Raw genomic sequence first — 12504 nt, 5'->3', positions numbered from 1 at the left:
CTTACATTTCAGTTCCATTTTTCATATTAATTGTTTAGGTGTGATAATTAGATGGTTTTATTATAATTCCAATTGTTCAGGATTATTTGTTGAAAAGGCTATTTTTCTTCAATTGAAAGGCTTTTAAAGTCAATGTGCAAATTCAAAATGTCTCACTCAATTGCATTTTGCACCTTGTCAAAAATCACTTAGGCACATTTGTGTGGGTCTGAATTCTTTATTCTGTGTATTAGCTTTATTATTATTATTTTTACAATATCTCTTTTCCTCAGCTGTAGTCCCCATAGAATTCCCACCAGTTCACCAATGCACCATCATCACCACCATTATTATATATGAGAATACTACAAAACAGTATATATTACAGAAACCCATATTTAAATGTCTGTCGAATACTTCTACGTGACAAGTTTTCTACTTTCCTTTTGGTCTCTTATTAAATTTTTCTACAATAGTATTAGCTAGATATATGTGATTCTTAAGGATTTTTTTAAGAGTTGTCTTTTTTGGACATTCGAACTTTATGCAAGACTCTTTTCAGGTTAAGTGAATGTAAGAACATACTCAATCTGCAAATGTCGCCCATGTGTGTTTTTTAAGAGCTTTACCAAGCATGCCATTATTAGCCAATACCTTCTATTTCACCAGATTCCTTTAACCAGATTTCAATCTTCAACTTACTTTTGAAATAAGAATGTATTTCCTCATACAAGCAGTGTGGTAAGTGGAAGAAAAGTTACTACCAAACTTACTTATAATATAGAAGACAGTGTCAATAAAAAGTGAAATACTGCATCATATTCAAAAAAATTAAATATGAAATGAATATGCTGAATGCTAGAAATGCAGGGCAAAGTAGATCAATACTGTTCTGGTAAAAATGGAAAATATGGAGGAACATGACAGTACAAGCACTGCACATCCAATTTTACTTCAGAATTATTCTGCTTCATTACTTCTTTGAAGTTGTAATATTTTTATACTTATCAATCATGATAATGCCTAACTTTTTAGTTCCAAAATGGAATGAGAAAATCCCCAGTAGTAATGAGGCAGTAATTAGGGAAAGGGTAAAGAGAATTTGGTAAAGGTGTCACTAGGCCAATACATGAAAGTCACGTATGTACCAGAGGTAACTTAGAACTGAAAGTGTCAAAGCTGGGAAGCAAAATGGGGGACAGGAACACGGAGACATTTCTTTTTAGAAATATTATCAAAATTTTCAACTGTACAATGCCTGCAGGCTACAAATTTTTCTTTCTAGTCTACATTAATATAATTAATGCAAGGTGCAGCACAATCTTAAAAAGTTAACAACTGTTTTTAGTAAGACTATTTTATTTAAAATTTTTTCAAAATATAAAAATAATAAACATTATGGGTATTTAACAAAAACATAATTCAACTATAAATAAAAATGTTGACAACCCCCAAAACATGTAATACTATAAACATTCTAAACATACAAGAGTAGTTTTCTAGTTCAAGTTTTACCTTTTTCAGTTCAAGTTTTATCACTTATAGAAATAAACAAACAAAAAAGCTGCTACAGCTTAACCAATTACTTTTGCTCCACTCAAAGAGCAGGGAAGTTTTTTTTTCCCATGCCAACACACATTCATGAAATGGGATACTTTATGGACACAGGTATTAAAAACTGGAACAATCCAGCCTCCAGACAAGAAATGACTCCTTTGGTGTTTTTAGGTTCAAAAACCCACAAAAACCGAGTTAAACTAAAACACTTAAGGGAAATCTTGTGCCAGATAACGTAAGTATTGTCACACCCCAAGCAAGATCAGGAATCCAAAGTAAACATCTACGAATGCGTTGCTGATACGTAAAAATTGTACCTTAAGAACATTCACTAAGGTGCTGGAATGAAGTCTTGTAGATGCAAAAACCTACACATCAATACAAAGCATGTACAACGTAAATAATACATCTTTACAGTTCATCAAATGGTCTGTAAATATCTTAATTACCTGCCAATTGAGTAAGACAGGTGAGGATTTAAAGCAGATCGATCACATATTTTAGGATGAGAAAAGTTCATTTAAAATATGGGAAAACTAAGCCATGCTAACTGCATCTTTTTTAAACTCTAGCCAGATTAACACCATTCCTCTTATTAAAAGAGCAAATGACAAACTGAAGAAAATATTTTCTTTTTAGGAAGCTGGGCACAAAGAAGTATGTATAGTTATTCTGACTCATACCATGAAATCATGGGATTTTTCTAAGGGGCTGGGATCTTTACCTGACTCACCACAGACCACTTTTATAACTAAGCTGCTATATAGACTAAGTCACAAGCAACCATAGATTAAAGCCTAGCAAAGTCTAGATAACAGTTTAAAAAGTGATATTGAAAGGTTTTATATAGCACCAATGACTTTTTCCTAAGACACTTGAGGGGCTGCATCACTTTAATCTTGTAAACAAGACCAAAAATATTCCATTGATCTGTGTTTTGAGGATATTTATAAACTCTGTTCAAAGAAAAACAAAATAAAGCAAATATAGCATGACTAGTGCATTGTAAAATCTAAATATATTGAAAAATATAAAGATATATAAAATGCTTCCATAATGCAATCATGCAGAGGTAAACTGCTTCATTCAGTTACACAAGTGATTCTGTACAATTATCTACATATAGCTTCCATGAGAATCCTATTAAGGAAAATCAAATAATGAAAATACGTTATCTTTAATTATCAACATGAATGTGTAACTCACCTACCAGATCTCACAGAAATTTTCACAAAGTGCAATGATCTTAATGAGAATCAAATCATCTTGACTTGTGATTCCCAATGGCATATTCACCTTTGTTTTTTAATTTAAAGGCGGGGGGGGGGAGGAAGGATGGCAATATATAAAAATATATATAAATTAAGGGGTGGTAGTATGTGATTCACATTCATTACCCAATTAAAATATTAACAGCAAGTATGGACTCTTCAAGAAATGTTCTCTGGGCTTAACTTAATTGGTAAATTACTGTTTCATGGATATAGAATCTTTTCTCAAAAAGAAAAAAATACTATAGTAATCTGGAAAATATCTATTAACTCGCTGTGGCTAACTGCTAGTTTGCAAGCGTGAGGTATAATAAAAAATCTAATTATGTCATAATTATATTAGAACTTCCAAAATATGTACTGTGCCTTTAACCCAAGCATAACCACCATGTTATCTCTAACTAATGTGGATCAAAACAGATAATCTACGTTATGACTAAAGTATTTATTTTTATTTTTCATGAAGACAAAGTGTACTCAGGATAAAATTATTTGCAGAATAGTCAACTTTGTGCCAAAGTAGTGAAAGTGTAAGCATGGATAGAACCCTTCCGAACACACAAACAACACCCCCAACCCCCCTCAAAAAGTCACAAGGGTGAACAGAAGTATAATGTGGACTTTTGTAAAAGCCTTTATACAGAGTTTAACTTCTACTTTCACACAGAAAACTCATGAGTGTGTGAATACTCAACATTTGTAGCTCTTTTATATATATTTTTGGGTGTTCCTTATAAAAAATAGCATTTCAGATGAATATTTAGGATAAGACTCAATCATCTTCTTTATAAATAATTCTAAGCCACATTGCTCATAAATAATGTAGATACACACCTTTTAAGATAGGAAAACTATAGTCTATAACAATGTTGGACACCAACACTATTTCCCTTTGTTTTTAAGATTGTCTTTGAAGTCTTGATTGCAAGTGAGGAAAATATGGAAAAACTGTATCAGCCATTTAATAGATATTTCTCAAGGTCTTGTAATCTGGAGATCACTGTATGAGAGGAAAGGTGACACTGTTGGTTTTGAAGAACTAAAAGTTAAAAAATATTTGGGTAAGTGGTCTTGGCAACAATTTCAGTAAATATATTTAGAAGAAAAAGGGAAGTTATAATTGTGTACAGAGAAGTATTTTATCATCTGTTCAAAATTATTTTTATCCTAACCCCATATGTGTATCCTAGAACACAAGAAATTAAAACCAAACCCATGCTTAACTTTTTAATCATTTGCTTCATTCTAAACTCATGCTAGGAATGCAGCATCATGGCTTCATAGACTTCCTGGGCACAATTCTCACTAGGCTGAAAATGAGTTTACTTCATATTAGGAGACCAAGAGATATTTTTCCCTTCTTATGGTGTTTAAAAAATAAAGGGCTATAAAGGTGGAAAACATTTAAGAATAAAGTCAGACAAAGGACACACTCATATATATATTTCTGGACTCAGATGTACCGTAAGAGAACTGTAAAGACAAAATGCTAATTATAGTACATGTAAACATATATTCAAATTGATAAAGGGCACACATAAGATGACAGGATGATATTATAACAGTCGTCTCCAGACAGGAACAGGTCTTGCTTTTGTAGTCACAAAGCTAAATTCAGGCAATGATGAGCTCTCTCTCCTGGAAAAAGAGAAGACTATTAAAAAATTCCTCTGAAATTGCAAATAAATCTAAAATTTGAATTGAATCACAATATAAACTAACCTTCATTTTTTTCTAAATATTAAAAAAGCTTCTATTTGAGAAAGTAATCAAAATCAAAGTTGCAGACAAATCATACAAAGGATCGACTTTGGGTTAAGTAATTTGCAGGACCTCTCTACATCGTGCTTCCTTAAAACTTTTTTTTTTGGGGGGTTAGGAAATGTAGTAATTGCCTATATGATAAATTTTATATACAGGTGTGCAAAGGTAATTTTAAGAAATCATGAACAACTTCCAAAAATGAGAATCATTTTTTAAGTTCCCCAAAGATTTCATAGTAATTGCAAGGTATATCTAATTTGTTTAAACCCCATATGGTAATCATTTCCTTCTTTAATCATACGATTATGACAAACTCTGTCCTAAGCACAATGATCAACAACAAAAATAAATAAGGAATTCACCAAAATGAGACAGATGAGTGGTAGAATAAAATAAAAAATGAGGAAGCAAGGACAGAATTGGGAAGCAGCAAATACATAAAGTTGACACCAAAAAAAAAGTCAAATAAAATATTCTTTCAATTACATTAATTAGTGAATACACAAAACTGATAAATTGCAAAAATGTTATGTCACATTAGGAATTTTTTCTATCAAGAGAGTATGATGTTTTCATTAGAAATTACTGAGAATGATACCCATATTCACCAAGATCTCTCTCTCCCCTAAGACTTTCAAATAGCTATTTTTGAAGATTATACATATAAACATCTGATAGGTATATACCAATCAGTGAGAAAAAAGACAAAACTATTCCTCTCTAAGAGCATGTATACATACCTTAGAGCAACTAGCCAGTTCAAGAAGTTAGTAAGAACAAGGTAGTTCCTGAGATCTGGGAAAAGGAAATTTCCTTTCTGCCTTACAGATATTGCACTCTGATGATTTAATCCTAAATTTCCGTTTTAATTGATAAGGTTTTAGAAGAACAAGAAAAACACTGAGATATATCAAAAAGTGAACTAACAAAAAGCCAGAATCTCATGCACAGGACATTTTTGTTTTAAAAGACTAATAGGCTTTTCTAAGTGAATAAAAAATGCTTACCAATATTTAAATAAATTCTGGTTCTATAGTTAGCTCATAATAAATGTAAGGAGAAAAAATGTATAGACTAATAGATTGTATCACACTCTAAAATATTCATTGAAATTTCAATATATCAAACAAGTAACTTTTTTTGCTCTCTTTTTGTAACCCTTAGAGCCAATGTTTACTATTCCAAGAAAACCTGGAAAAACAGTCCCATGAACAGTTCTAATAAGAAAATTCCTACCGTTAAAATCAGTCATAATGTCTACATTTAAAACAATGAAGCTTTTTCTTTACAGTAAACTACTTGCTGTTACATTTTATTACATTACAGTAAAATAAGAGCTATGAAGTACTCTCCAATTCCTGCAACATGTTTTCATTTGATGCTTGGACATCTGTTAAATACTAAAATTAATTTTAAAATCTGTTACAATTATCCAATAGCATTTAAAACAACACTATTTTAGTAGACAAAAAATGCTGAGTAAAAAAGTATGTAAAATGACAACTCAACCATCCCTTGAGGTAATCCTAATCAATCTTTTAAATCAATTAATAGGTAATTTTTCTAACTTTTTCCTGTATGAAGTAGCTATCTATCAATACATTGTACTCCTTTTTTTAAACTGTCAATTCATTCCATAACTAAAGCAAGGAAATTACTAGGATAACTGTAAAAATTAAGAATGTCTCAAGTTTCTGGTGGCGTAATAGAAAATAACTCATTTTTTGAGTTTAGAATAAAAAAGGAAGTTATAGGTAGTTAGAAAAAGTGCTAGTGAATACAGAAGTCATTCTATTTATAGGCTCAGTGGGATTTGTACCAGAAAAGGAAAGCATTTTGAGACACTATATTAAAAAAAAACTGTACAGATATATTGTATGATATATTAATTGCCAAAATCGAAGGTGTTTCCATTAATAGGAAAAAAAATATAGGGAGAATTGGTATATTGTTTTATATCAAACACTCATGTGTCATCAGGCAAGCTATAGATGTGAAAGGGACCTTAAAAGATCATCTAGTCCAACCCCTTTCATTTTACAGACAAGGAAACAGCCCTGGGTAGACTTGTCTAAAGCCAAAGAACTAGTAGCAGAGTTGGGATCATTATACTGCGTCATCTTTAGATATGAAAAATTAGTGGGATGGACTAGATTGGTGGCTCTCAGCATTCCTATTCTTGTATGGTAGTACCCAAATGGCTATTTTACTCCTGGAACTAACCATGATACTTATTATTCCAAAATATTAATGCCTTACTAGTGTTACAGAAATCCTGTTAAGACTACAATGTGTGCATTGGTAACTCCATTGATGTGACGTAACTGTTTAACTGTATCAATTGTTTAGCAAAGTGGTCCCAGTGACTAAGACCTTTGAGAGATTTTTTTTTTAAATTGATAAGAATTAACAAGGGAGGTAATTGTCACTCCATTATTGGAGATTCAAATATGCATTCATTCACTAATTCATCCAACAAATATCTGAGTGCCCATTATGAGCCAGGCTTTGTGATAATCACTAGAGATAAAAAAGATGAATAAGACATGGTCCCCTTCCTAGAGGAGCTTGTAATTTGGGGAAGACAGACAAATATAAACCAGATAAATTGTATTACAACATAAGTACTATAACAGAGATATGAACAAAGTGCTGTATTAAAGGGGATGGCAAAGATATGAACTGGCTAATGATCAAGTTTCCAAAGTCTGTGCATGAGCTACCACATTTACCAGAAACACAATTTCATGCTCAATCAATAATTAGGAAAGAGGTTCCAATGTACAGTTTACAAAAAAAATGGCACTGAAATCAGAATGCCTGCATTTAAAACTAGTACTTCCACTTACTGCTTGTGACTTTGGGCAAGCAACTTCATCTCCACTAGCCTAAGTTTCCTTATCTGTAAAATGGGAACTAACAACTACTTTAAAGGGCTATCTTCAGCTTTAAATACTCATTGCTTTTTAAAATAAATAGTAAATACTAAGTGCTATTTAGAATTAAAATTATATTAACAAAAATATAATCATCAATTAAATGAATGCTAATATTTAATCCCCACACTTGGAGACCAAATCAAAACATACTTGTGTTTCTGATTCTCCTAATGCAATAAAATTTAAAGTAATTTTAGTTTAGTTTACTAGAGACTATGAGATGAGGAGAAGTGATTAGCTATTTATGATTTAAATAATCTCATTTATATTATAGGGAATTTTATAATTTCAAAGTATCAGGCTACTATCTACTAATCAAATTTTAAAGCCAAAAATCAGCATGGAGGTTTAACTGGCCTTTGAAAGATTTACTTTCTTTATAATACCTGTTTGGTGTTAAGAGAAGAAACGTGAGCCTCTGCCAATTTGGCACCTTTCACGACTACTAAAAAGAAAAGAAAACAAACTTACCTAATGATTCAGAATAGCACATAGTCAACATGTAAGAGACTACATAAAAATATATATCTAAGTATAATAAAGAAGTTCTTGAGTCAAGTCACTACTTTGACAAAAGAAACCTGATCTTAATATTAAATATAAACATGTGCACCAACTGCAAGCCAAACATTCCTATCAAATAGTATTAAGTCAAGAAAATATATATATACAACTTTAACCCTGAATGTGGGGAGGAAAAGGGAAAGAAGAATAGTATTCACTAATACTCCACTGACAGAAGACTACAGTGGTAGAACTGAATCTGTGATTGTGAGGATCCCAGTATGGGAAATGTTTTTTTTTAATGTAACTTTAATATAATTACTATAATCTTAGGAGGGGCAGAAACACTAGCAATCAAAATGATGAATTTCAAAAGGTAAATATAGAATATTCTACCCCGCATTCTATAAAGAATATTTATTTTCCAGAAAATGCAGTATCAACTTTCAATGATTATGTTCATTTGCCAGAGAAATCCACTACAAATCACAATTGAATATTCAATATTGTTGCAAATGTGTTAAAGATTTTTTCAAATATTGAAATGCACACTTAAAATATCAGACTGGAGCACTTACCAAACAGTGTTTTCCTAAAGTAGTATCTATAGTACATTTCTTTATTCATACATCTTCAAATGGTCAAGTTTTCTTTCATACATCCAAAATGTAATGTGATGTTTTCTTATTCACCAAATGTTAGCTCTACTTGAAGTCTGGTTCCAAACTAATCAGAGCCTGCTTTTAAATTTTAAGACATCTGTTGAAAATTTATAGGATCAAACCAAACTGAAGTGGAATAAATTTTAAACATTGGATTGCACATTATTGTAAAGGTACCAGAAACCATCATTATTAAGAATAAGTTAGTGATTATAGCTCCTTTTGTGATAATGGGGGGGAGGGTAGATCACCATCTGGAATGGTCTATTTATTTTGATATTTTTTCTTTTTTCTTTTTTTTTTTTTTTAAATCAAGGAACAATGTCTTGTATTTTCTTTTTGTTAGTGCTTTTTTTCTTTTCTTTTCTTTTTTGAGAGACCATTCCACTTTATTTTTAACATCTGAATGCATAAGGACTCATATGCAAAGCAGTCATACACCATTATCATTAAAACCCATGGTAAAATACATACACAAGTCCAACAAAAGGCTAATACATAGTAAAGCCTAAGCATACTACTATGTAATATTATGAATACATAACTTGGGAGACTTTAGTTAGAGTACTATGTTATCTATTCATTTTTGAAAACATTCATTAAGATTTTAAATGCAAATTCATTCCTTATTTGGAGTAAAACAAAATTCTCTAAGTTATAACAAGTATTGGTCATAAGTGTTCAGACCTATTCCTTAAATTACAAAGAACCCAAAGAATTCCGTAATATTCAGTAGAAGTATGTAATAAAAACATTGCATATGTTTCTAGTGTGATGTCTTTAGCAATTGTTTACTGAAATAAAATTCAAACATCAATCTTTCAAAATACAGGATCAGAAGGTAGTTTTCTTCTCTTTTGTCTATTTCTGAAATCCATCTTCATCACATTTTACCAAAAATTGTTTTTACAAATATGTAAAAGTACATTAGATAATACTAATGAAACACAGGTAGAGTTCTAGCATATGCAGATCAATGATCAGTCAAATCATCTTCTCCAAGATCGAGATTCATTGTCCTCTTCTTCTTCATCGTCATCTTGAAGCAATGAGTCATCCACCAAAGACTCTTCCTGAAACTTTAGGTTAAAATGCATTTAGGAATTTACCCAAAAAAAAAAGAAAAAAAGAAAAAGGTGATACTTTAAAATACTGATTTCTCTCAACAGAGTTGAATACAAAAGGTATTCTATGGTTAGAACATTCAAGAAATAGAGAAAGCCAACCTTTATCCATTCAATGGTTTCTCTATAGTCTCCTATTGCTTGTCTCCAACAAGCACTAAAGAAATATCAAAGCACACCTTTGTGCGTGCCATTCCTCCTGCCTCTTCATTAAATTGTGCCATCTTCTATACCTATGAAACACATCTCAAACCTTTTCTATTTTTAAAGAAAATATCAATAAATCTTCTGACTTAGCTTTTTTAACCCTGGACACTAAATCAACCAATATCAAGATTTGTATTTCTCTCTTGCTATAGTAAAATATCTTCTTTTATAACATTCCTTTCTTTTCCCCACTCCCTTCACAGAAGTTTCTTAGACTACTTTCCAAACTTTTCAAAATACCTAATACCAGGAGCTCTCCTGCTTTTCTCCCCATTGAATTCAAACTCATGGAAGGACAAAGGTATAATCTAAAATATAAAATGACAAATCATGTACATGAGTTTCAAAATACACATTTTATTCTTGCATTTGACTATGGGTATGTATAACAGACTTAAAAGCTCTTCAAACAAAATGAAGTGCCATTATAAAAATTAGTAAAATTCCCCCATCTTACTTTAATGTATTAACTTCCTCAATTTTTCCCCCAGTTTACTTCACAATTAAACAAAACCAAATTTTTAGTTTCAAAGTATCTCCCACTATTGTTCTTTATGTCCACACTTCTTAGTCATCAGACTAAGTAACTGCATTACTTAAGAAAAGCACCTTTCCGTAACTACCCCCTACTTAAAATGATTTTCATCTATATTCAGTGCCCAGTTCTAGGTCATGATAAGCTTTTGTATTACTTAGGGTTCAACTCCACTGTCACCACCTTCTTCAAGAATCTTCTGGACAGAAATAATTATTCTTTCCTCTGGCTTTCCACAGCATATTGTTCAAATCTTTATTATTTAGCTTACAGTCTACCTTTCATTAAAATTAGTTTCTTATGTGTCTGTCACCACCCCCTTTCCAGATTATAAGCTCCTTGATGATAGGGACCGTGTCTTATTCATTTTGTGCCTATCAGAATTTCTACCATATAAACACAGGCATTCATTCTAAAGAACTAAAATGATATGAATTAAAATAAAGGAAACTTAAAAACCATTTGGTAGGATACGTACTCTAAAACTTAAAATATCGCAAGATTCCCTGTGGATAAAAATTATAATGAATAATTATTATCTTCTAAGAGTAAATGAAAACTGAATGTGTGTGTGTGTGTGCACACACAATTTTCATATATTCTTTTGGCTTAGCAATCCACAATTCTCAATACAGAAATTTTAAAGTTGTCTGCATTTATCTGATATCCCCTGCCTAGAATACGCCTCAGGAATAAAAATTTTATGTTAAGATCATGGCCATAAAAATCACATTTTATATAAAAACATTTCATATAAAAATAGGGTAAAAACAAACTGGAAGGAAAAAAAAACATACTTCCTCTTCATCAGGTTCAACTTCTTCTGTTTCAACAGCTGAAACATTAGTTACTGGTTTATTCCATGCCAGTTTTAGATCCTGTCCTTTGAAACGTGCTCCATGCACTGCAGCCTAAAACAATTAAGAATATTGAATATATAGTATTAATTATTTCTGAAGAAAAAAGTGAATGTTAGAGTACTTGATACTTAAATTTGCTAAACGCAAGTGAAGATAGCCTTCTATTCATTTGCATGTGGTTATTTAGGTTCCTATTATTTATAATTATAGACTAATTTACATTTTATATATATTTACTTCTGAATCAGCCTAGTGATTGGAAATTCCTTTAAGAAGAAAAAAAATAAGTAGAGCTATTTCAATACTGGCCATAATTAGCTATAAGAGCTATGTCTGCACACTTGCAATACAATGATAACCGCTATTCAGACAACTCCAAAGCACCTACCTAACTGTAAAAAAAACCTACCTAACTGTAAATTTTGAATCAGTCTACATTAGGATCAATAACCTAAATTTATTGCATTTTAATTCTTGTTAATTTAGAGTATAGTTAACTATGAACAAGGAAACACTTAAAAATAAATAATAAAATTGTATATATTTCTAAATTAAAGGATCCCAAATACCATCAAATCTATGATGTGCCACTATTACAAAACATAAGTATCTCCATAAAGAAAAAAATGGTCAGCTTTTCTACTGAAATCTAAAGTAATTTCTACAAAGTCTTTAGAAATGATTATGCTAAAACAAGCAGTACATAGTTGAATCTAAGTACTTGCTAACATTAAGTGGCTGGCTTAGAAATAGTACATTCAAATTAAAGTAACATGAACTAACATAAATCAGTTAGCAACTTACCAAAATAATGCATAGTCACAAAAGATTTACAGCACAATTTCAAAGTGTAGCATAATGTGAAATGTAGAAACAATTACATGTTCAATGACATCTGACTAGAAGTCGTGCAATATTAAAGTCCCCAGACATAAATTTTAAACCCACACATAAATTTATAGGATTTCATGCCTATTAAAAACTCTCAGGAGTTTTAAGTCCATGGCCTTATCACAATGTCATATAACTTAAAAAAAAAAAATACTTTAAGTTCAGAAACTAGCAATTTATGAAAATTTAACTATAATATAAAAAGTATTGT

At 31.1% G+C, this 12504-nt stretch overlaps 1 protein-coding gene across 7 annotated transcripts in view; it reads right to left on the bottom strand.

Annotated features, from left to right (window-relative positions):
* Positions 1 to 4234: 4234 nt before the first annotated feature.
* RBM26 (RNA binding motif protein 26) overlaps positions 4235 to 12504 on the bottom strand; it is a 78363-nt gene continuing 70093 nt past the window's right edge. For 6 of the 7 annotated variants that reach the window (XM_012723257.1, XM_012723260.1, XM_012723258.1 and 3 more), the window contains 2 exons: positions 11340 to 11453; positions 8974 to 9755 (listed from right to left, as the gene is read on the bottom strand). In XM_012723257.1, coding sequence (XP_012578711.1) covers positions 9666 to 9755; positions 11340 to 11453 — 204 coding nt within the window. In that variant the 3' untranslated portion in view covers positions 8974 to 9665. Of the gene's footprint in view, positions 4446 to 8973; positions 9756 to 11339; positions 11454 to 12504 lie in introns of those variants that run through there. The other variant, XM_012723259.1, reaches the window with a different exon arrangement.

This window comes from Condylura cristata, unplaced genomic scaffold (genome assembly GCF_000260355.1).
Source record: "Condylura cristata isolate star-nosed mole 26May11 unplaced genomic scaffold, ConCri1.0 scaffold00010, whole genome shotgun sequence".
NCBI lineage: Eukaryota > Metazoa > Chordata > Mammalia > Eulipotyphla > Talpidae > Condylura > Condylura cristata.
This window is presented reverse-complemented; position numbering and strand designations above follow the sequence as displayed.